General features: G+C 43.8%; 1 protein-coding gene and 1 non-coding gene across 4 annotated transcripts in view; one reads left to right on the top strand and one right to left on the bottom strand.

Annotated features, from left to right (window-relative positions):
• Positions 1–2392: 2392 nt before the first annotated feature.
• Positions 2393–24842, bottom strand: part of IRAK2 (interleukin 1 receptor associated kinase 2) — a 60534-nt gene continuing 38084 nt past the window's right edge. For 2 of the 3 annotated variants that reach the window (XM_032841693.1, XM_032841694.1), the window contains 7 exons: positions 24195–24309; positions 21913–22022; positions 19811–20006; positions 16203–16265; positions 8075–8275; positions 3946–4234; positions 2393–2813 (listed from right to left, as the gene is read on the bottom strand). In XM_032841693.1, the coding sequence (XP_032697584.1) occupies positions 2707–2813; positions 3946–4234; positions 8075–8275; positions 16203–16265; positions 19811–20006; positions 21913–22022; positions 24195–24309 (1081 nt within the window). In that variant the 3' untranslated portion in view covers positions 2393–2706. Of the gene's footprint in view, positions 2820–3945; positions 4235–8074; positions 8276–16202; positions 16266–19810; positions 20007–21912; positions 22023–24194; positions 24310–24842 lie in introns of all 3 variants that reach the window. The other variant, XM_032841692.1, reaches the window with a different exon arrangement.
• On the top strand, positions 12011–12117 carry LOC116857522. The gene has a single exon (XR_004380763.1). It is a non-coding gene; the product is annotated as a U6 spliceosomal RNA (small nuclear RNA).

Genomic DNA, 24842 nt, shown 5'->3' with positions numbered 1-24842 from the left:
CTGCTGAGCCACCCAGGCACCTGATGGAAGTTTCTTAATGAGATACTCAAGTATTAAAACGTAAACATGTTTACTGGAATTAAAATAAAAACTTGAAAAAATAAAATGGAAACAGGAATGAACCAAGGGACAGACAAAAATTATGAAAGGCTCTTTAGTATGTGAAAACAAAAATGTCTCCACCTCTGTCACTTAAAAATACAAGTAAAATTATAATTTTGCACCTATTTGTCAGAGATCAAAAAGCATGTAATATTTTTTGTAGCTGAGGATGTGGGGAAATGCATTTTCCTACCTGATTCGATGTAAATTGGTACAACCTCTTTGAAAGGCTGCACATTTTGAAGTTACAAGAATGAAAAAACACCTCAAAATCCAGCATTGGGATTATGAAATATTATGGATGACAAAATATGAAATATCCTTAGAAAGGAATACCAGGCAAAAAGACTAAAGTAATCCAAAAATATTATTGAGGAAGAATGGCCAAAACAAAATGTGAACAAACATACCCACACTGAAGCCAGAAATTCCAACTGTTTTCAGCTCAAGCTAACTCACAGTTTTGATTTTCCAACGAAAATCTAATGATTGATTAGTTAAGCAAAAAGACAAATTTTCATCACCTTTGGAAGAATACCCCAAACTAGGAGCAGTGGTTGCCTGTGGGCAGAAGAAGGGAGACACTAAAATTCCAGTGGGGAAAAAGGCTTTCTTTCCCCCACATACTTGTTTGTACTACTGGATTTTTTTGGTCATATGCACTTTTTAAAAACAAAAAGGCGGTGGGGAACACCTGGGTGGCTCAGTGGGTTAAAGCCTCTGCCTTCTGCTCAGGTCATGATCCCAGGGTCCTGGGATCGAATTCCGCATAGGGCTCCTTGCTCGGCAAGGAGTCTGCTTCTCTCCACCTCTGCCTGCCACTCTGCCCGCTTGTGAGCTCTCTCTCACTCTCTGTCTCTCTCTCTCTCTGACAAATAAATAAATAAAATCTTTAAAAAAAAAAAAAAAAGTCAGGCCTTCCCTCTAAGGATTCATAGAAAAGCATCACAGTGCCCATGGGCCCCTGGAATTGATATACAGAAATGTATGTATATGTATGTATTTACAGCTTGCTGAGGGGAAAAGGTCTTTAGGTTGTCATAAGTGGTTCATTGACCTTTCTGCAAATGTATGAAGCTGTGGTCTGGAAATGAAGATATGTCTAGATGACCAGTACCCTATTGGCACTAGCCCTCTATTGCTCAAACAACCCTGAAACCACCCTACTTATAACTGTAAGGCTCTTACCACATGCCAGGTCCTATTGGGGCATATAACACACTCTAGTTGAATCCTCACAGCTACCAGAGCTTAAAATAGGGGTGTCGGTACAGATCACTGTCCACCGGGACTGGAGTCCACCCAACTTTGTTACATATCAGTACAAAGCTGATCTGGTTCCGGGACTATGGAATATTTTCATGAAGCAAGATCTTCCCCTTGCCCTGGCAAACCCATGAGACAGGTACTTTTTTTTTTTTTATCCCCATTGTATAGATGAAGAACCAGAGGCTCAGAGTAACTCCCTAACTTGACCCAAGATCACACAGCTACTAACACCAACATTTAAGCCAGCACCCAACTCTTAGACGCTCCCTGATACCCCCTTATCATGGGCCCAGAGCCCCTTCTCCAAACAAATTCATCTGGACACAAAACTAATTGCAAGAGATCTGTTGACTTTACGGATGTATCTTTATTTTACAAAAAAAAAAGTCACTACAGTAGGATTATTTAAAATAGGACACACTGAATTTAAAATAACATTTGTTTCACAAAAAGATTTGCAACATGACTTTTCAGACGAATACCCACTGCATAAACCTTAGGTACGTGGCAGAAATATATGTTTAATGTCTTTTTATTTATTTTATTAAAAAGGACAAGTGCATTTTCAAAGTACTTCTGTAACCGTGTCTCACCTGTTCCTCCCAACAAGCCAGTGAAGGAAAATGTACCGGTGTTATTTACAAGGAAACCAAGGTTCCAGAAATTAAATAATTGATTTAAATAGCAACAGAACTGAACATGAAACTAGCTCTGTTGATTCTTCATTCACCCATAAATAATACATACACTCAAAACAAAAGCTCCACTAACAAGATTAGCATTAGTGGGATGGGAGGATAAAGGTGCTGAGTGGGCATTAAATAAATATCTGTGGTTACAAGATTTCTGAGGGAGAACGTGGAAAACCTACGGAGAGCCCTTTGCCAGGTGTCTGGCATTTGTAAACTCCAGCTGAGAATCTTTCAGGCCATGGAAGTTTGCAGGTGGTTGTCGGCAAATATGACACAGAGATGTAACTTTGGAAAGTACAACTGACAGTCCTCCCTCAGTTCTCAACAGTATTGCCACACACACCCCAAAACCACATAATCACCCACATCCTGGGCCCATGGACCAGTGTTTCCGCTTCGGTCCCCTGATCCCCAGCTCTGATTGACAAATCCCAGAAAGAACGATGACTTCATGGATTTTTGTGTATTGAAAAGCTGAGGTCCCTTCTTTCCTAACTCTGGCAAGATGGAAGCTTCTCTCCCTCTTCTTTCCCATCAGGAAAGCTGATGTTTGGTGTTTCCTGGGAGATTATGATTCTGCCTCAGATCTTTTTCTTGATTTGGTGTTCATCTTTCCAATTGAGGACAAGCCGTGCTCTAGGCATCAGGGGCCAAAAAGCTCAATGCTGTCCAGTTTCCCTTCTTTGTAGAACACGATATTCTCCATCAGTTTCTTTTTGGCCTCATTGATCTCAATTTTCCATGAAGTCTCTGTAGTTGATGTTCAACAAAAAGTTTATTTTTTTTAAAGATTTTATTTATTTGACAAAGCAAAAGAGAGAGAGATCACAAGTAGGTAGAGAGGCAGGCAGAGAGAGGGGGGGGAAGCAGGATCCCCGCTGACCAGACAGCCTGACACGGGGCTCGATCCCAGGACCCTGAGATCATGACCTGAGCCAAAGGCAGAGGTTTAACCCACTGAGCTACTCACGTGCCCCTCAATAAGAAATTTAAAGAAGGAACTTCAACAAAAGGCATTTGGAAATAGTTACTATTATTATAATTCTTAGAAAGCCAGACTTGTTCAGTTTCTCACTTAAGTCAGATTTTTGAATCAGGCCCTGAGTATAATGAGCATTTTCATTGTTTCTGCCTTTGCAGTGAAGTCCTACCACCTGCCCCCACTTTTCTGAAAGGAGGGGGCTTCCATGTTCCTTCCATGGATGGGAGAGGTTGGGATGAACATTTATACCCCTCTCTGTTTTTCCTCTTCTCTCCTCCCAGTGGGAGGAGGAACAATAGGAGTGGTAGAGCCTGGGACATTTATTAAGCCATGTTTACTAGGGGAGGGGGACACTGCATTGAAAAGGCCTCCCAAATTTTTATTTCAGTAGGAAGACCAGGATATTTGGAAAGGAGAGACAGAGAAAGTAAGAGTTTTGACTTGGTCCTTAAGTACGATGGGGACCCACACAAGGGCTTTAAACAAGAGGTGGCATGAGTTGTTTTTAAAAACCACTCTGAAAATAAAAAATTAAAATAAAATAACAAAATAAAATAAAATATTAAAACAAGGAAGAGAGGACACAGGAAGGGTGTGTGGTCATCCGGCAAGAGGACAGTAGCTTAGCCAAGGGGGGCATGGGAGGCAGTACAGAGAATCAGATGGAACTGAGAGATATTTAGGCCAATGAATAGACTAGGTGAGGGACCGGACATAAGGGGCCAGAGACAGAGGGAGGTATCAAGGATGACTCCCATCCAAGGTTTCTTTTTGAGCAGTCTGCTTGTAGTGAATGGCTGAATAATCAAGGAAGGCATGAATGAGAGCGACAGAAGGAACGGGCCGAGTTAGAGACACACGAATGCGCTTGCCTATGCACTCAGATCTCCACACACTTACCATCCTGGGGAGGCTCCGGGCTGGCACAGGCCGCTGAGGAGTCTGCCTGTGCTCCCCCACAGACCTGCAGCCTGCCTTCTCCATCCTCTGTTGAAGGGAGTGAGGTGGCAGCCCCAGCCCCGGGTGCTACCCTCATGGAGTAGGAGGCATCAAGGCTGGAATTGTCCACGTCATCTGTTTCTTCTGGAGTGTTGGAGGAAGAGCCTGTGCCCTCAGAAAGGCCACTCCAAGGGAGCAGCGTCTCTTGACCTCTGAGCCGCTCGTCCACAGCGGCCACATAGCCACACACCTTGGGCAGAGGAGAGAAAAGAATTCTTTCTGAAACTGGGGCACCTGGATGGCTCAGTCAGTTAAGCATTGGACATCTGATCTCAACTCAGGTCTTGATCTCAGGGTTGTGAGTTCAAGCCCCATGTTGGGCTCCATGCTGGGCATGGAAGCCTACTTCAAAAAAAAAAAAAAAAAAAGAGGGAAAAAATGAAACAAGATGGGATCAGGAGGGAGAAAAACCATAAGAGACTCTTAATCTCAGGAAACAAACTGATATTGCCGGTGTGGGGAGAGATAGGGTGGTAGGGTTATGGACCCCGGGGAGTATATGTGCTATGGTGAGTGCTGTGAAATGTGTAAGCCTGATGATTCACAGACCTGTACCTCTGGGGCAAATAATACATTATATGTTAATAAAAAAAAAAAAAAGTAAAACAAAACTCTTCCTGAAATAAAAAATCTTACAGGTATCACAGGCCTCAGGAGAGACAATGAAGAATCAAATGTTGATTCTTTTTGCTTTGTCTGGAAGAACAGTGAAAGCCCTTTGAACAGAGCTGAACTTGCCCCCATTCACCCTAGCCATAGATGAGAGCACATGACCAAGATGGACCTATCCTATTCCTCTGACCCGGTAATGATCCAGGTTTGGGCAAGTGACCCAAGCTGACCAACTAGAACCCTTCTTTGGGATTTTTCTACCTAAAGCTTACTGAGGAAGGATTCCCAATTCCTTTCTAGTGGTTGACCCAGACTCTCCACCCACAAAGAAAACCCATTCACAGCAGGGAAAAATGAAGACCCCTGCAAAGAAAAAAGCAGAAGCAAGAGATGGAAAAGTGGGGCACAGGCACAGAGACACAGATAAATGCACCTTTGCTGGTGGAGACCCTGGGTCTAGCTGGCCTAGCAATGCCTGTCCTGTCTGCTGTTTGGTTACATGACCCAATAAATTCATTCATTCATTTATTCTTTCACTCATTTATATACTCCCTTCCAGTCTCCCTTGCTGTGTGAATATGTATGTGACACTAAGAGTTTGACCTGAGTTCTATCACTTTGAACTGGAGATGCCCTAAGTAATAAAGATATTACTTGCCTTTAAAGGTGTTTCTAATTAGGGAGGTTAGGAAATCAGAAGGAGGCAAGGAAGGAATATTTCTTCTTTACATACAAAGTATGTAAACGGCATATAAGCATACCCTTAATAACAATGATACATCTCACTTACTCAATGCCTTTGCAATTTACAAAGCACATTTGAAATATGATACACAATAAGTTTTTATAGGTAAAAAATTAAAAGATCAGAGAAGTTAAGCTCCTTGCCCAAGGCTATTTAGCCAGTAGGTAGCAGAGCTGACCACTGACCAAGGCTTACTTGTCTTCAAGTCCATGACCCAGATGACCTCTCATCTTCCTAGTCTGTTTGTGAAATACTGAAGGCAAGGACCATTTCTCATTCCTCTTTGTATATGTCAAATGCCCTATCCCCTTTACTTCACACAGCAAATACCTCCTCATCCTTCAAGGTCCAGTTCAAATATCACCTCTTGAGACAAATCTTCACAGTATATGCCCAATAAATATTTGTCAAGCTAAAAGCTACATTCCCTTGTAGCTATGTGTGGCCATGTCACTAGATTATGGCCTGTGGAGTGTGAGAAAAAGTGATGTGTGCATTTCCAGGTCACACATTTAAAAGGCAGGGAGTAGGGACACCTAGGTGACTCAGTTGGTTAACTGTCTATCTTCAGCTCAGGTCATGATCCCAGGGTCCTTGCTCAGCAGGGAGACTGCTTCTCCCTCTGCCTACCACTTCCCCTGCTTGTGCTCTCTCTCTGACAAATAAACAAACAAAATCTTTAAAAAAAAAAAAAAAAGGTAGGGAGTGTGTTCTTCTCTTAACCCCCTTTCAGTGGCTGGAATGCAGATGTGATGGCCTGAGCTAGAGCAGCCATCCTGGACTCTGAATTGGAATCCACATAGTAAGGATAGCAGAGCAACAATACAAAGGGAGCCTGGCGTCCCCAATAAAGTGGCACTGTCACATCAGCTCTAAACTGCCTACAGTCAAGTGTTTAAGCTAAAGAGAATAAACTATCTCATTTAAAACACTGGATTCTGGTCTCCTCAATTATAGCAGCTTCTTCAAGTGATACAATGAAGAGAAGAATAAAATAAATGAAGAGATGAAAGCCTGAAAAAAGAAATAAGTGGTTCAGGGAGAGAGATCTTTTCAAAACACCAATCTGATTATGTCCTGCCCCTGGTTCAAACCCCTAGTGTTTTCGTCAAAATCCTACCTGAGCGTGCAAAGCCCTCAACTACTGGGCTCCTCCTTCCTCAGCAGCTCCACCATAACCCACTCTTCCCCAAGTACTATTTGTTCTAGCCACTCTGACCCTTCAGACCCTTGACCAAACCAGGCGTTCTCTCTCCTTAAGCCATTTGCATGAGCTGTTCCTTCTGCTTGGATTGCCCTTTGCTCACACATCACTTCCTTGGGGAAAGTCCCCCTGGGTGGGGCCCCATCACTCACTATCCCAATGCTCCCCACCCAGATGATTCCTGTGCATTGTCTGAGAGCTCCAGGAAAGTAGAACTGGGCCTGCCTTCTTCACGGATTTATCCTCCAGGACCCCGCACACAAGTGCTGACTGACTGAACACTGTTACCACTCAGGCACTTGGGGAACAGCCCAGGTGAAGAACAATGACGAGGGTCTTGAGTCGTGGGTCTCTAGTTCCTGCCACATCATGGTGCAAGACGGTGAACAAGGGAAGTCCAGAGAGCTCTGACAGAAGTTCACTCTGTGGCCTCCTCTTCTCCTCTCTAGACCTTTACTTCCTATAAAATGACAGGCTTGGGCTATAGCAGTGGTGTTTGAAGACTTTTTTTTTTCAGCTGCTAAAACCTTCCCTCAGATAAATTACTTAGAATTCAATGTGATTCTGTGAAGTGAACGGGGGTGTCTGGTGGTAGTCATGGGTGGGGCCTGCAGCTCTCCATGCCCTCTTGCTGCCGAAAGCAATTCCTGAGGTAACTTCAAGGAGCCCCTCTCTGCCAGGCACCACTGGAAAATCACTCAGCCAGATGGTCTCAAAGAGTCCTCTCAGGCAGCTATTTGGTCCTTAGAAATACCTAGCAGAGGTCCCCAAATTTATACCTGTTACCATGGAAACCACCACTATATATCACATCCATAGGAAAATATTTTGCTCCTAATGTGGTTGATTTCTGGGGTATCTGCTTAAGCCCAGCGGCTAAAGATGCTCCTTTCTTCTGGGATCAGCCTTTTTCACCTTCCTGGGGTGGGCCCCGTGATCACCAGGTTTATAAACAGGACCCCACTCCCCTCACCTTACCAGATTGGCCAACAGGTACACTTCTGACTGAAGGGAAGCCAAACAGGCTCTCTCACTGAGAATTGGGACCTGGAGACTTGATCTCTCAGTGGTGTAGAACTATAACATATAAGCAAGACAGACAGCCATATCCCCTGGCCAAGAGGATAGAGGCAAGGAAAAGGGAGTCTATAGACAAGAGAGGAGGAATCAAGGAGATTCAGAGAAAGCAGTGTTCTGTTAACATCTGAGCCTGGGATCCTGCCCCCCACCCCGGCCCCCAGCACACCACCCTCAGGCTCCTGAGCTACCCTTATCCATTTGATTCTCTCCTTTGCTTCTATGAGCTCCAATACGATCTTTGCAACCAAATACAGCACTGGTTTATGAAATAACATCTAAGTAAAGGCCTCAATCCCGAGCCATGCCCCAGTTCCTGGTAAAGCAGAACTGTGAGGCCACCCAGGTCAGGGGCCCATGGCCATGGGGAAAAGGCTGAGAGTGAGGCTCACCTCAGCCAAGCTGGCATTCCGCCTCCTCAGGCAGAGGCAGGTGGCCATGGCCAAGGCCTCAGCACAGTCCTCTGGCAGCCTCCCAGCTCTCTTCTCCAGGTACTTCTGGCAGATCTCCATAGCCATCACCTTTTCCACGTCCGTCTTTCTGCAGCACAGCGAGGTGGTGCTGCTTGGGATTTCACTGAGGAGTAAATCCTTCTGTGGGAAGAAGAAGATAAACACCCCCATGTGAGCTGCAGGGATATGGGATTCCACCGCATGGGCCCCAGCATCCCCTACAACTGCACCAGACCTGCAAAACTTCAAAGAAAACAGGATTTTAAAAAATAAATGCAAAGATCCAAGAAACAAGTGAAAAAGCCAGAACTGGAGAATTGTTAAATTCCCTACACATATGGGGCATTCCATAGTACACTCCACAAAGGCAGGGGCTTATCCTAGGCCTCAGTTGCTCCATTAGGAAAATAGGGATAATAAGACTAACACAAAGATTAAAAGATATAATGCATCTAGGGGCACCCAGGTGGCTCAGTCAGTTAAGTGTCTGCCTTTGGGCTCACATCATGATCTCAGGGTCTTGGGATCCAGCCCCAGGTAGGGCTCCCTGTTCAGCAGGGAGTCTGCTTCACCCTCTCCCTCTGCCCCTCCTCCCCCCACAACCCCACAGCTGGTGCTCACGGGCTCTCTCTCTGAAATAAATTAAAAAAAAAAAAGATACTATACATCTGAAGCATAAAGTATGATACTCAACATAGAATAAAGATTCAATAGTCTCTCAATAATAAAAATTAATAATAATAATTAATAGCCACCATTTCTATACTACTACATGTTGGGCACTTTACCTATATTAATAACTTAATCTTAGTAGCAATTACAGGTGAGCTCTTTTATGATATGAAATACACATTTTAGGATGCAGGTTCTGACCCATACATATTTATTTATTTATCAAAGTTTGAGAAGCATCATTTTTTTTAAAGTTTTATTTATTTAAGTAATTTCTATACAAGGTGGGTCTGGAACTCATGACACTGAAATCAAGAGTTGCATGCTCTTCCAAATGAGCCAGCCGGGCACCCCAAACCCCTATTTATTTAATAGGAGGTCTACTATATAAACATTATATACATCTATATATTTTATAAATTTTGTATTTACATATAAGTTTTATAACATTTTATACTATATAGAAAGCAGGAATTTGAACTATGCATATAACAGAAGATATATTTTGCAAAAATACATAGCACATTTATATAGTATAAATTGATCATAATATTTCATAAGTATATATTTACATATTTACAAATATATGTTACAATATATTAAATACATTGATTAAATATAAGAAAATATGTAATTATGTATAATATTGATTGGTATAATATATAGTGCATTAATCTATTATATTTACATTAACATGAAACATTTACATTTATGTATTTATATTTGTGATATATTTATTGTATAAATAATAAAACATCTATATATAAATTTTCCACGTATATTCTATGTATTTTATATAAATTTTGTTTTTTGTCTTGGTTTTTTGTTGTTTTTTTTTTTTGAGAGTGAGAGAGCATAAACGAGAGCACTAATGAGAGAGCACAAGCAAGGGAGAGAGGGAGAATCAGACCCCCTACTGAGCTTGGAGCCTGATGTGGGGCTCGATCCCAGGACTCCAGGATTGTGACCTGAGCTGAAAGTAGACACCCAACCAAGTCACCCAGGTGCCCAAGGTCCTGTACTTACTAAATGTTCTAACAAGCCTGTCTTGCATTTATAATTAGAAATATTAAAATTAAGAGTTTTTGTTTGTGTCATTTTTAATGTCAAGAGTTCCCACTTTCCCATCTATAAATATGGCCATCAGAAACCCCAGATTTTGTGACAGTCTGGCACCTGCTGGCTGTCCTTTCCTATCTTGTCTCCTCCCACTGTGACTCACTGAACTCAGTCACTCTGGCTTCTAGCTATTTTTGGAAGCTCCTAAACTCATCCTGCCCCAGGGCCTTTGCATTGCTGCTCCCTCTGCCTAGAATGCTCCTCCTTTAAGTCTCACCACGTCCTAGTACCTGACGTCCTAGTACATCTCTGCTCAGATGCCACCTTCTCCAAGCCTTCCCTGACCTAAAATATCCCTTTCCCTGCTCCTCCACTCTATCCTCTAACCTTATTTCACATTTCTTTTTTTTTTTTTTTAGGATTTTATTTATTTATTTTTGAGAGAGAGATCGCACAAGGCAGGAGCCCGACATGGGACTTGATCCCAGAACTCCAGGACCATGACCGGAACTAAAGGCAGACACCAAATTGAGCCATCCAGGCACCTTTTATTTCACATTTCCTAATAGCACACATCACTGGCCTGGAATTATATACATTTTAATTTACTTGAATATGGTGTGCTCTCCTCCACTAGAATGAAAGTATCAGGAGGGAACTCTTGCTCACCTTTGTATCCTCAACCCCAAGAACAGTGTCTGGCACATAGTAAGTACCTCACAAATGTTTTCACAAGTTGTACATACTAACTTATTTTTTGGCTAAGTTTCTTCTCTTCTTTTTTATGTAATTTTATTATTTTTAACAGAAGTCAATCGTTAAATGTAAAACTAAATTTATTTTTATTACTTTATGCAGATTTTCATAAAAATGCATTTACAACTCTGGGGAACAAAAGATTAACAGAGATTATCAGGCATGGGCTGTGATATTTGTTTCAAAAACAAAAGAAGACAGTCCCCACTATACCTCAGTTTCCCCAGCCAGAAAATGGGTCATCTGAGGATTCAGCAATACCTACTTGGCTGACACCGTGAGGACTTCACTTCCTGGAAACTAAAAACCTCCAGCTGGCAAGGGCTGCTTTTATGAATGCCCTTTTGCACAATTCTCTCATGTGAGCTCTGCCTTTTAAATATGTTTTTCTACGGGGTATCATGGTGTTTAAAGTCCCAAACAGAGTCTGCACTGAGTATGGATCCCAACATGGAGCAAGATCCCGACCTGAGCTAAAACCAAAGTCATACGCTTAACTGACTCTGCCACCCAGGCACCCCTTTTTCATTTTTTAAACATATTTATTAGAAATATAATTAATGGTAACATGTGGACTTTGTGTTAGTTTCAAACAAACCAAATTTAAAAAGCAATTTTTGAGACAACTTGGGAAATTTAAACATGGAATGGGCCTTAAATGATATTAAGGAATTAAGAAAATTATTTTATGGGTAGAATAACATAATATCTGGCACATGCTTTAAAACACACACACACACACACACACACACACACACAGAGGTTTTTTGGTTCCAAAAGAAATAAGAATAATGTTGATAACTATTGGGAAGCATGTATGGAGATTCCTTATAATCTTCTCTTTACTTTTGTGCATATTTGAAATTGTCCATAACAAAAACGGTTTTCAAAAACTGACTATGCCTGAGGCCAGGAAAGGGGAGGAGAGAGCATGGTACCGCTACCCTGTGTGGGTGGGTTTTCTGAACCAAGTACACAGATTATCACCTTATTTTCACTCACCAAAGGTAATACCCACCTATGGTTCAGATTATGTTACCCAAGACCTTCTGCTAAGAAGTCTATAGCTATATCACTTTGGTTACATATTTTTATATATATATATATATATATATATATTTATTTATTTATTTATTTATATATATAAAATAATTATTACAGTAGCAAGAAACTGCTTAAGGGGTATTAAAATAACAGTAATAGGGGCACCTGGGTGGCTCAGTTGGTTAAGCGTCTGCCTTTGGCTCAGGTGATGATTCCAGGGTCTTGGAATCAAGTTCATCAGGCTCCTTGCTCAGCAGGGAGCCTGCTTCTTCCTCTGCCTGCCACCCCCCCTGCTTGTGCTCTCTCTCTGACAAATAAATAAATAAAACCTTAAAAAAAAAATAAGTGCTCGCTTTGGCAGCACATATACTAAAACTGGAAGGATACAGAGAAGATTAGCATGGCCCCTGCACAAGGATGACACACAAATTTGTGAAGTGTTCCATATTTTTTTTTTAAGATTTTTATTTATTGATTTGACAGACAGAGATCACAAGTAGACAGAGAGGCAGGTAGAGAGAGAGAGAGGGAAGCAGGCTCCCTGCTGAGCAGAGAGCCCGATGCGGGACTCGATCCCAGGACCCTGAGATCATGACCTGAGCCGAAGGCAGCGGCTTAACCCACTGAGCCACCCAGGCGCCCCAAGTGTTCCATATTTTTATCTCACAAAACAAACTGAGGGTTGCTGGGGGGTGGGGAGGTAGGGATAGGGTGCCTGGGTTATGGACATTGGGGAGGGTATGTGCTATAGTGAATGCTGTGAATTGTTTAAGACTGAAGATTCACAGACCTGTACCCCTAAGGTAAATAATACATTATATGTTAATAAACAACAGAAATTTATATCCCCCAAAACAAACAAATAGCAGTAATAATAGTAATAGCTAACACATATAGTTCTTACTATGTTCTAGTTACTGTTTATGGTCCTGTTTTGTTTTGGTTTTTTTTTAGTTTGTTGTTGTTGTTGTTGTTGTTGTTTTTGACAGACAGAGATCACAAGTAGTCAGAGAGGCAGAGAGAGGAGGAAGCAGGCTCCCCGCTGAGCAGAGAGCCCTATGCGGGGCTCTATCCCAGGACCCTGAGATCATGACCTGAACCGAAGGCTGAGGCTTTAACCCATTGAGCCACCCAGGCACCCCTGGTCCTGTTTTAGGTACATACTCCTTAATGTTCACTAAATCCTCTTGGGTACTCTTAGGTACTATCATTATCCCCAATTTAAAAACAAGAAAATATAGGACACAACTTTTTTCATTTGTCCATCTATTTATTACCAAAGATGGGATTGAACTATATACTGTTCTGAACCTGCTTTTTCACTTAGAAATAGTTCCTTGTCAGAACATACATGTTTTTCTCATTTTTTTAAAAGATTATTTATTTATTTATTTATTTGACAGAGAGTGAGAGAGAGAGCACAAGTAGGCAGAGAGGCAGGCAGAGAGAGGGGGAAGCAGGCTTACTGCCGAGCAGAGAGCCCGATGCGGGGCTCGATCCCAGGACCCTGATATCATGACCTGAGCCGAAGGCAGAGGCTTAACCCACTGAGCCACCCAGGTGCCCCTTTTTCTCATTTTTTTAAATAAGAACATTTATGTTAGCTTTATTTAGAAAGACCAAAACCTGGAAGCATCCCAAATGTCCAACAACTGATGGATAAACAAATGGTCATACATCCATACAGTGAAATACTCCTCAACGATAAAAGGAATGATGACTAGAATGCACAGTAACAAGGATGAATCTCAAAACACAACACAAAGTGAAAGAAGCCTGAAACAAACAGGTATATACTCTAAGATTCCATCTACCTGGTACTCCAAAAAAGAACTATATGGACAGAAATTAGTCAGGAGGAGAGCCTGGGTGGCTCAGTCAATTAAGCATCTGCCTTCAGCTCCAGTCATGATCCTGGGGTCCTAGGATGGACCCCCACATCAGGCTTCCCTGCTCAGCGGGGAACCTTCTTCTCCTTCTACCTCTGCCTGCTGCTCCCCCTGCTTGTGTGCACTCGCTCTCTGTCAAATAAATATATATATATATATATATATATATATATATATATATATATATATATTTTTTTTTTTTTTTTTTTTTTTTTTTTTAGGAAATTAGATCAGGAAGCAGGGAGAAGGGATAAATTTGCCCAAGGGAATTTTCTGGAATGATGAAAAATATTCCATATCTTGATTATAGTGGTCTTGGTTACATAACTGTCCACACTTTCCAAACTGTGTACCATTCTGTATACCTCATAAGTGTGACTTACACATCAACGGAAATGAATGCACATGTCCACAGTGAGACCCACACAGAAAAGTACCTAGCAGCTATAGGGGTATACTGGAGACACACCAAATGTCCATCAACAGGTGAGTGGACACACGGTGGCACAACCTTGCCTTGGAAAATTACTCAGCAAAAAGAAATGAACTATGGACTCACACAAAGAGCATGGGACGTATCTCAGAATAACCATGCTGAGTGGAAAAATCCGGGCACCAAAAGAGCCAGCTCTCTCTGATTTCATTTATTATGAAAGTCCAGAGAGTGGAACTTTGTGCAGTGACAGAAAGCAGATCAGTGGCGGCGGGGGATGGCGAGGCATGGGACAGGTGGGAGGGGAGGATTACCAAGGAGAAGAGGTAACTTCCAGGGTAGAAGGCAGGTCATGAACGTGACCTGGTGACCATTTCACAGATATATACATGTGTCAAAATTAATCACGTTATACACTTCATTCTTATTACTTATAAACAACATAAACTTACTTACAAATAACTTCATGGAATTACCATGGTATGTAATTATACTGTAATTTCCTTCACCACACCCCAACTGACAGATATTTTACTTGTTTGCAGCTATTTACTAACATAAATAACCCTATAATGAGAAGGCCGTGTCCATCTGTCTTTTCTCCCTTGTATGTATGTGTCCCATTGTACAAGTGAAATTACTGCATCAGAAGGCGCACCCATGTAGAATTTTGATGGAAAACCCCCAATGACCTTTGGAAAACACTGTGGCCACAAACGCTCCCCCAAGGGTGGAAGAGAGGCCTACTTCCTCCTACCATGGACCACACTAGGTGCTAGCAGGTTTCACCTCTGATTTGAATCTTAAAAGCATGCTCAATCTTAATTTTTTAAATTAAGATTTTTTAAAAAATTATATTCTCCACATTTTTTTAAAGTAAACTCTATGAGTTTACTCACGACCCCAGGATCAAGAGTCGCATGCTCCACTGACTGAGCCAGCCAGGCGTCCCTTCCTCCACATTTTTAGAAAACATTAACAAAAACGTCTTCTGGAAAATTTCACAAAAGTATCTCAAAAGACTTCTTCTCCTGCAACATTCATCCAGGGAGACCCAGAGAACTGTTAGGAAATTCACCTCAAGAAAACTGTCAGAATATGAGAAACCACCTCAAACTGCCCCGAACCACTTCTGAGGTGCTGAAACCCACCTCTTGGTAATAACTGGGGCCCCAGTCTCCAAAAGTGGAATGGCTTTCTGTGGGTAAGAAGGCCTTCAGCTCCCCACCCCAGGGCCCAGGGGATGTTTTGGGAGCCCAGTCACCAAAAAAAGCCAGCTGTTCTAATGGCCTCAACATCAAGCCAGGAAAGGTGCTTCTTCTCAAACTGAGGAAAAGGAGTGGAGCTTTCACAGGATTTGGAACTCTGCAGAAGACATGGGTTCAAATCCCAGTTCACCACTGATCTCACTGTAGGACATAAGTGTCTTTACCTTGGCCTTAGTTTTCCCATCTGCAAAATGGGGGTGATGATAATCCTGAATTCATATGGTTGGACTGTCATGAGAATTAAACAATCAGCAGAGTGCCGGGGTTAAGAACTCAGGATCTGCAGTCCAGAAGACCTGACGTGGAAGTCCGGCTCTGACACTGAGTAAAGCCGAAATCTCGGGGGAACCTCAGAGACTGCTTTTCTCAAGGGCAGGTGAACGTCATGACCCTATCAATCTCAGTGGGATTTTGTGATGACTGAGAAAGATAATATATATAAAATGCCAAACAGAGTCTGGCTCCACTGTTACATTTTGAAACGACTCTGTATGTGTACATATGTGAAAGATAAACTTTTAAACCTACAAAATGAAAACTATTGCTTTTATTACAGGAACCTGCTTAAGAGGACTGACTTTTACCAACTTGAAGACAAATCCTACATCATTGCCAGATGCATAGAGAGAAGAAAACTATTGCTTTTATTACAGGAACCTGTTTAAGAGGACTGACTTTTACCAAACTCAAGACAAATCCTACATCATTGCCAGATGCATAGAGAGAAGAAACGGGTTTCCCCTAAACATTTTAAGTTCTCTTATCATGAAAAAGTGACCATGGGCTGGTTGGTAAGGGAGGGGAGAGGTTAAGGTTACTTTGCAAATCAAGCTGTAGACTGAGACCTCATAACCATCTGTAAAATGGTTACTGTGGAGGTTCTTGCCCTCCTGAGCACCCCCCACAACCCCCAGTAGCTGTGAGCCAGAAGTGACTGGTTCCCTTACCAGGTAAACGGGGCTTCGGTTGTTATCCATTGCAGGGATGCCGGTGAGGACCTCAGCTAGCACCTGGAGAGAATATGCAGTTAGCATGGTTCAGACACTCAAGCAAAGGTTCAGGCTAGAGATAGAGGCCAAGAGCAATGACTCTTCTTAGTAACAAAGGCAGGGAGCTCCAGGCCCGACTCTGCCATTTGTCACTATAAACACTTGCCCAAAGTCAGGAACATGGGAATATTACTAAATACCTCCTCCAACTAAACATATCATCCAGCTGCTAATAGAAGCTTTGAATGAACAGCAAGTCAGGTAAGATGGAAACCAAACGTGTGCCTATTACCATCAGTTTTATATGTATATGTGTAGCCATATAAATATATAAAGTATATGTTTATATATGCATACTGTATATTTATATTAAAATACCTATGTATATATAAATAATGCATGTGTAAATATGTATATTTACATACATATACTATATACTTATATATACATGTGTATTATACACACACACATTTTTGTATATATACATGTATCTACACACACACTATATTTTAAAGATCATTTCATTTAAAAACCCATCAGAAATGGTAAGCAAGCATTGCTACGTCAGTTGCAGGAAAGGAGGAATCCATGTACATAAGTCTATTCTACACAGAAAGTCTCAGTGACATCTAGAGCATGTTTCATCCCAGGCCTTTATTAACATGACCTGTTCATTAATTCACCCACTCACAGAATGAGCAGAGCTCTACACCAGTGTGAGACACCACAACACTGACAAACCATGATGTGTGTCTTCATAAAGGGGAAACCTGCTTTGAACAGAACTTCTCAGCAGACCATAGTGGTTAAGGGCTCTCTACAGTCAGGCCTTCCTGGGCTCAAATTCTGACTCTCTTCCCTAATCGCTAAAGGGCTAAAATCTGAGCCTGCATCCCTACCTGGTAAATGGTGATCTGCTGGTTGTGAATATAAGGAAGTGAGTACCCCACGCTGAGTTTCAAATCTCTCTCCCACAACCTCCCTCCAAACAAGTCAGAATAGTCACATTTACTGCCAAGAAATCCTTCGTCCTCAGAGGAAGGACCTTGGGTTAGTCAGACCGGCAGTGGCCAGCAGGGGGCAGCAGAGGGCAACCGAGCAAGCTGAAAAGGGCTTCCCCAACCAGCTCCTGCCAGGAAGGGAGGGAAGAACAAGGGGTAATGAATACACAGACATTCCCTTCTGCCTCTTCCACAGGCAGGCTCTGTGCTGAACCTTTTAGAGAGGCCATTTAATGCTCACAAAACAACAACAACAAGAACACTGAGAAATGCAGTGTTCCCAACCGGAAGGATCAGAGTTCAGAATCATACTGTCAGTTAGTGGCAGAGCTGAGAAAAAAAGAGATGAAGGGAGCCAGTGGGCACAGAATGCATAAACTAATTTTTAAAAATTGTTGCATCGGGGCGCCTGGGTAGCTCCGTGGATTAAGCTGCTGCCTTCCGCTCAGGTCATGGTCTCAGGGTCCTGGGATGGAGCCCCGCATCTGCCTCAGCATCCCTGCTGAGCAGAGAGCCTGCTTCCCCCTCTCTCTCTGCCTGACTCTGCCTACTTGTGATCTCCCTCTCTCTGTCAAATAAATAAATAAAATCTTTAAAAATAAATAAATAAAATAAAATAAAATAAAATAAAATCTTAAAAAAAAAATTGTTGCATCAACAGCTGAATTAAAAAGTCGAGGGTTGAGACGCCTGGATGGCTCAGTTGGTTGAGCATCCGAATCTTGATTTCAGCTGGGGTCATGATTTCAGGGGTGTGTAATGGAGCCCACATTGGGCTAAGGGCTCAGCATTCAGCACAGAATCTGCTTGGGATTCTCTCTCTCCTTTCCCTCTGCCCACTCACACTCTCCCTCTTAAAAAAGAAAAAAAAAAAGAGGGGCAAACAAAAATCAGAAATGAGGGTGTGAAAGTAGGAATACCAACTACCACCACAATAATCCTCTTGATAAGTGTAGGGTACCTGCTAACTATTTGCATTATCGTATTAGTCGCCATATTTGTCACTAACCCCTTTCACAGAGGACAAAACAGGCCCAGAGTTACAGGTCAGGTACCCAGGGTCACACAGCTGAAAGTAACTAAGCTGGGACTCAAACCCACACTCTCACACTCTACCCTGGATTGCCTGGCAGCCTCAGGGTTCAGTCCCGCTGGTTTTTAGAAGAGCAAGAGCCTTGGCTGGCCCCAATGAGCTCCAATGAGCCACTCACAGTGGAGTTGATGGGGGCAAGGAAACCGGAAGAGCCCATGGGAGATAGAAGGAAGCAGAATCTGGCATCTAGAGGTCAGGATCAGAGCAGAAGGTGGCTCAGGAAGGGCACGAGTGGGAGAGGTGGATGGACAAGAGATGGGGCAGAGAAAGAGGATGCACAGAGTTCGAGGCTAGAGAGGAGAGAGAAGTCACAGTCTGAGAGGCAGCTATTTGCTCCTGACAAAGGCCAACCAGAGACTGTCACTTTCCTCAGCCAGCATTTCCCAGACTTGGTTCCATGGGACACTGGTATGGAGAGAGACTGAGGAAACAAGGTTCCATAGTCAAATGATTTTGGGAAATGCTGCATACCATTTGCCCAGCTATGGTGAATTCACAACTGAATTAGATTAAAGGCTCATTACCGTATTAAAGTCTCTGATTAATTTTATGGTAAAGAAATCTGCTTGACTCTGCTTAACCCAGCATTGGTCATACCTCTTTGGCCACAAAACCCTTTAAATACATCAAACCTACAGAGACCTCAAGGGTGTTCCACAGAAATATACTTTGGAGACTGCTATACTCAGACCATGAGCTCCTGAGGGAAGGACTGTGTTTGAGTTACGTTTTTATTCCCAGTGCCTGGCACACAGTGATGACAGACAGGACAGCGGTGTGAGGAGGGAGTAAGGATACACAGGTGGATACTAAATGGATAGGTGGCTGTTGAATGGATGGCTATTGGAGGGACAGTTGAATGGATGACTGGACAGATGGATGGACAATGTGAGTCAACGGGATAGACCGTTAGATGGCTGGCTGGCTGGGAAAGAGAGAAGGAAAGAGCCTCACAGAACCTGGACGCTCATGAGTAACAATACTTCAAGGGCTGGCAAATTTTTTCTATAACAGGGCTAGATTGTAAGTATTTTAGGCTTTGTGGGCCACAAACCAAATTTCTATCATATACTCTTTTTTTTTTTTAAGATTTCATTTATTTATTTGAGAGAGAGCACAAGCAGGGGGCAGGGGCAGAGGGAGAGGGAGAAGCAGACTCCCCAAGGAGCAGGGAGCCCCACATGGGGCTCAATCCCAGGACCCCAAGATCATGACCTGAGCTGACGCCAGACACTTAACCGACTGAGCCACCCAGGCGCCCCACATATTCTTCTTTTATTAGCATCTTTTATAAATGTACTATTCTTAGCTACAGGCTGCACAAAATACGCCCCAGGCCATAGTTTGCCAGCCCTTACTTTACTTCAGTGGAATATATCTAGGGGGCTCTATTACATCTTCTGCTTACAAAGGAGCTGTGGGAAGGACAAATGAGGACAGGCCCAAGGCCAGGCCGAGAAGGGAGCTCTTACGATTCCACAGCTGAAGATGTCTACTCGTTTTGTCAGCTGCCCCACCCTGATGAAATCTTCCGGCAGATATGCAGCTGAGGCCTGGAAAAGATGAGTCTTCATCATGGTGTATCTTGACCTTTTGTTGTCAGGACACAGGTGAGCCATTGGATGAGCCAGCTTGGGGGTGAAGGTTTGGTCTAGCAAAACATTGGAGCTGTGGAAAAGAAAGCAGAGAGAACTTTCTCACTTGGAGCTGGACAGGAAGAGGTTGCCATGGAGACCCTTTCAGAGAACAACTTCACAATAAGCAGCAGTGGCCCTGGCAAGTTAAGAGTCGCTTTAGACCCTCTGCCTGGATTTTCTGAGCTGGTCCCGGTGAGGGAAGGGGGTGGAAACACACTTCCACCAGCAAAGGAGGACAGAGCTGAGATTAGTTGTGCTGCCCCAGGAATGGCCTTTGGGGTGGTCAGCAAGGTGCGGCCCCCCGATCCCCACAGATGTCAAACCCTCATCAACCTCAGCTTGCCTAGATGGTGGGCTATGCAGGCTTGAGCCCCTCTGACACTGTTGTGAGCCCTGGCTCTGGCCTGACTGACTCGAGTCTAAATGCCACGATCCCTTGTGATTGGTCCTGCCCAGATCATGGGACTATGAAGAACAATAAAAACATTCTTGGACCTGGGCATCTGACCTGTGGGAGTCAACACTCTCAGAAGCTACTTCAAAGGGAAAAACAAGAAAACAAATTACATGGATAAAAATAATCAAACTAACCCTAAACAGTTGTTTAAAAAATAGACATCAGGGGTGCCTGGGTGGCACAGTCAGTTAAGCGTCTGACTCTTGGTTTCAGCTCAGGTCATGATCTCAGGGCTGTGGGACTGAGCCCCCCACTGGGCTCCACGCTCTTGGGATTCTCTCTCCCTCTCCCTCAGCCCCTCCCCTACCCACAAAATAAATAAATCTTAAAAAAAAAAAAAAAAAAAACGGGGCGCCTGGGTGGCTCAGTGGGTTAAAGCCTCTGCCTTCTGCTCAGGTCATGATCTCAGGGTCCTGGGATCGAGCCCCACGTCGGGCTCTGCTCAGCGGGGAGCCTGCTTCCTCCTCTGTCTCTGCCTGCCTCTCCGCCTACTTGTAACCTCTGTCTGTCAAATAAATAAATAAAAAATCTTAAAAAAAAAAAAAAAACAGACATCAATTCCAATATCCCCTATTAGGGGTAGTTAAGTAAATTATGGGCCAATCCCTTCAACAGAAAACTAAGAAGTCACTAAAAATGATGGCATGCCACATGAGGAAAGATTTGCCTTGTTTAAATAAAGGGGTAAGAAAGAAAACATGAATTGGTAAGCAGACACAGTGCCCCCTTAGGGTTAGGACTTCTGTGTGGGCAACGGTTGAAGAAGTCAGGGCACCAGGGCCAGAATGATCTCTCACCCTCTCACCCTTTCATTTCCTTTCTTGCTATTACAATTGTCTGTGTAATCAAGCAAGAATCAGGGAGGAAAAAAGAGGACAAGGCTTCCACTTGCCAAATGGAAAACTTGGAGGAAACCATGAGTTCTATGGTTTCAAGGTCAGTTATGCCAGATTTTCTGGTATTTTCTGGAGTCTCTCCATGCTGCCAGTCCCCAGACAGGACTCTTGTTCTTGGGAGCATGGTGCTAAGATACTGGGTTGCACACCTACCCTGCAGGAAGCTTCCCTGACATGAGTTGCTTTTACCAACAGATACATAAGCAGGGGGTGGGTGTCCAGGAAGATGCTGAGTGAGGAGCTCAAAATCCTAGAGGCCTTGGCCCAAAGCTCCAGGATCAGGTCCAGACCAGCTGCTGGGTTGGAAGTAAAAGGCATCAGGGATGTGGGGTATGCGCTGGGAAAACACCAGCTCAAAAAGACAAGCACAGTGACAGGGAGGCAGTGTGTAGGGACAGCAGAAACCCTGAGTTTTGAGGGAATAACAAAGAAAGAGAGAGAGAAGAGACCCAGGAGAGGTGGGGTGGGAGGAGCCATCCAAGGGCAAGAGAGACCGAGGGAGAGGAAGGGGCGCAGGAATGTGTGCGGCTGGACCCCCCGCAGCGCAGGCCCACGGCAAGGTCCTGAGAGACCCCCTCCCCCACCTCTTGACATTGCCATGGATGATCTCCAAGCTGTGCAGGTGCCCCACAGCACGAAGCAGCCCAGAGCAGATGCTGGCACGCTGGGGCCAGAGGAGGGCGTCTGTGCCTCCCTAAGTTAAAGAAAAAGAGGGAGAGAATCAGTCACACCTCTGCCTTTTCTTTCCAAGTCCCAACGAGCTCCCAGCTCCCGTCTCTCCTCCAGACCATCACATCCTCTGTGAGGGGGCTCAACCAGCACGGTGTACTGGCAGGGTACCATTCTGACATCAGGAGACCTCGATGTAAATCCCAGCTCAGATACGCACTAGTTGTGTGACTCTGGGAAAGACGCTCGATGTCCCTGGGCCTTGATTTCTGCTTTAGCTATAAAATGAAAGTGTTAACCCCATGCCTCTCTAGGGTTGCTCTAAGGACTCAGAGGACGATATGGTAGGGGGTATATGGTATATGAGTATATGGTACGCCCCTAGCATGGTGCCCGCCACACAGTGGGTGCTCACTAACCTGCAGCTGTTTTTATCACGACTATACAGTGGCAGGTCTGGAATTTTCCTCTAGGAGGGGGATCCTGGGAGAGGGGATGAGGAGCTTGTGTTAGCACACTAAGCACATGGGCCTAATGGCAATTTTATGTGTATTTGGGGAGACTTCATGAGGGCTGATGGGGATTGCAGGGTGAGCTAAAACTCTCGCCATCCCCCAGGCACTGTTGTTCTAGGACTGAAACTCCAGGCTCAATCACTACTTATTTTTTAAGCCCCATCATAGGTCCCATATTCTCTAAGAGCTGGCCTTGCTCACTGATTCCTTCTCAAAAACTCTGGAATTTATAGCCACATGAACCCTGTTTAAATTCCAGCCCTGAGGGGCGCCTGGGTGGCTCAGTGGGTTAAAGCCTCTGCCTTCAGCTCAGGTCATGATCTCAGGGTTCTGGGATCGAGCCCCGCATCGGGCCCTCTGTTCAGAGGGGAGCCTGCCTCCTCCTCTCTCTCTCTGCCTGCCTCTCTGCCTACTTGTGATCTCTGTCAAATAAAAAAATAAAATTTAAAAAAAAATAAATAAATAAATAAATTCCAGCCCTGACACCTGTCAGCTGTGTTCCTTTGGGCAGGTTGCTTTGCCTCTCTGCGCCAGAAACTCCTTTTTTTGGAAAACGGGGGATACCTCTTGAGTTGTAGCTAGGCCTGAAGGGGACAAGTGTAAAACCTTTATCGTGGTGTTTTGCACACAGCAAGAGTGTAGCAAACCTAAAAATCATTATTATACCATGAATAACCGTTTTGTCTGGTCTCTGTTAAGGGAAGCAGTAATTCTCTTGTGGAATAAATCTTCCTCCTATTTGAGGATTTTATGGGAGGGAGATTGTTTTTAAAATTGTAGTTTTAGGGGCGCCTGTGTGGCTCAGTGGGTTAAAGCCTCTGCCTTCGGCTCAGGTCATGATCTCAGGGTTCTGGGATCAAGCCCTGCATTGGGCTCTCTGCTCATCAGGGAGCCTGCTTCCCTCCCCCTACCCCCACTCCACACCCTGCCTCCTTGTGATCTCTCTGTCAAATAAATAAATAAAATCTTTTTAAAAATTGTAGTTTTAGTTGGTATTATGCTCACATGCTGTAACATGCAAAAGGTACTAAAGGGCATAGAGTAAAAATTCCTCTCCCATGCCCTAGCTACCTAGCTCACTTCCTCAGAGGCAGCCAAGGTACCAGTTTTTTGTATCTTTCCAGAGATAGCCCATAAGGACACAAGCAAATAGCTATATAATAGAATGGCATTTTTAATTTTTAAATTTTTTTTAAGATTTATTTATTTGACAGAGAGAGATCACAAGTAGGCAGAGAGGCAGAGGAGGAAGCAGGCTCCCTGCAGAGCAGCGAGCCCGATGCAGGACTCGATCCCAGGACCCTGAGATCATGACCTGAGCCGAAGGCAGAGGCTTAACACATTGAGCCATCCAGGCGCCCCTAGAATGGCATTTTTAGTAAATAAAAATTTGCATCTATTTCTCCATACTCTGTATCTCTTAATTATTTTTCTTGTCCTATTGCCTTGACTAGCACCCCCAGAACAATGTTAAATAAAATTAGTACTATGGGATACCTTTGTCTTGCTCTTGTCAAATAATTTTTTCATAGGTTTTTACCTGAAGATGTTTAGCCAGATCTTATCTATCCCAACCTAACTTCTCTCTAGATGTCCCCTCTCCCCTCCGGAAGTCCTTAAACCTTGAGTCCCTAACTGGATACTATCTGGTCCTGTTCTCTGACCATGACCCAGCCCCTTACCTGACCCTGGAGTCTGTCCTGTAAAGAGCCATTTGCCATGTACGGGTAGATCAGGCTGCAAAGCTGATTTCCAGTGCAGAAGCCCAGCAAAGGTAAGACGTTGGGGTGGCAGCATCTGAAATCACATATTAGTGCAGAGGTGAGGAGTCAGACAGAAAGAATAAACAAGGACTGCTCTAATTCCTCACCTCCCACCCCTCTTCTGCCCCCTCTACCCATGAGGTCACCAGTGACTTCCCAGATACCAAATGCTCTGATCCCTGAAGACCCAGTACCAGGGTAGAAAGATGAAAACTGCCTGCCTTCAACAAGTGTGAAGTCAAGGAGCTCAGACTTACCCTACCTCACTGCTCTGCTGCACAGATCACCCTAACTAGTCCATCTTCTAGAAACAGAGGCTTAGAGGTTAAGGAACTTGCTCACGGTCATGACCAGCATGCAGGGAAGGCAGGATCAGATCGCAGGGCTGTTGGGACTCCCGGGACTGGGTTCTTCCCTGAAATCCTCTTCTCCTAGGTTCTGAGTCACTGCTCCCTCCTGACTCTCTTCATACCTCTCTGACTGTTTTCCCCTGGCTTTTCTCACCAAGATTCTCCTCCCTTGCCTTCCTCTGAAAGCTCAGTACCCCCGGCTCAGCTCATCATCTTG

Source organism: Lontra canadensis, unplaced genomic scaffold (genome assembly GCF_010015895.1).
Source record: "Lontra canadensis isolate GAN:19392208 unplaced genomic scaffold, GSC_riverotter_1.0 scaffold124, whole genome shotgun sequence".
NCBI lineage: Eukaryota > Metazoa > Chordata > Mammalia > Carnivora > Mustelidae > Lontra > Lontra canadensis.
Note: the sequence above shows the minus strand (reverse complement) of the source record. Positions and strands in the feature narration are given on the sequence as shown.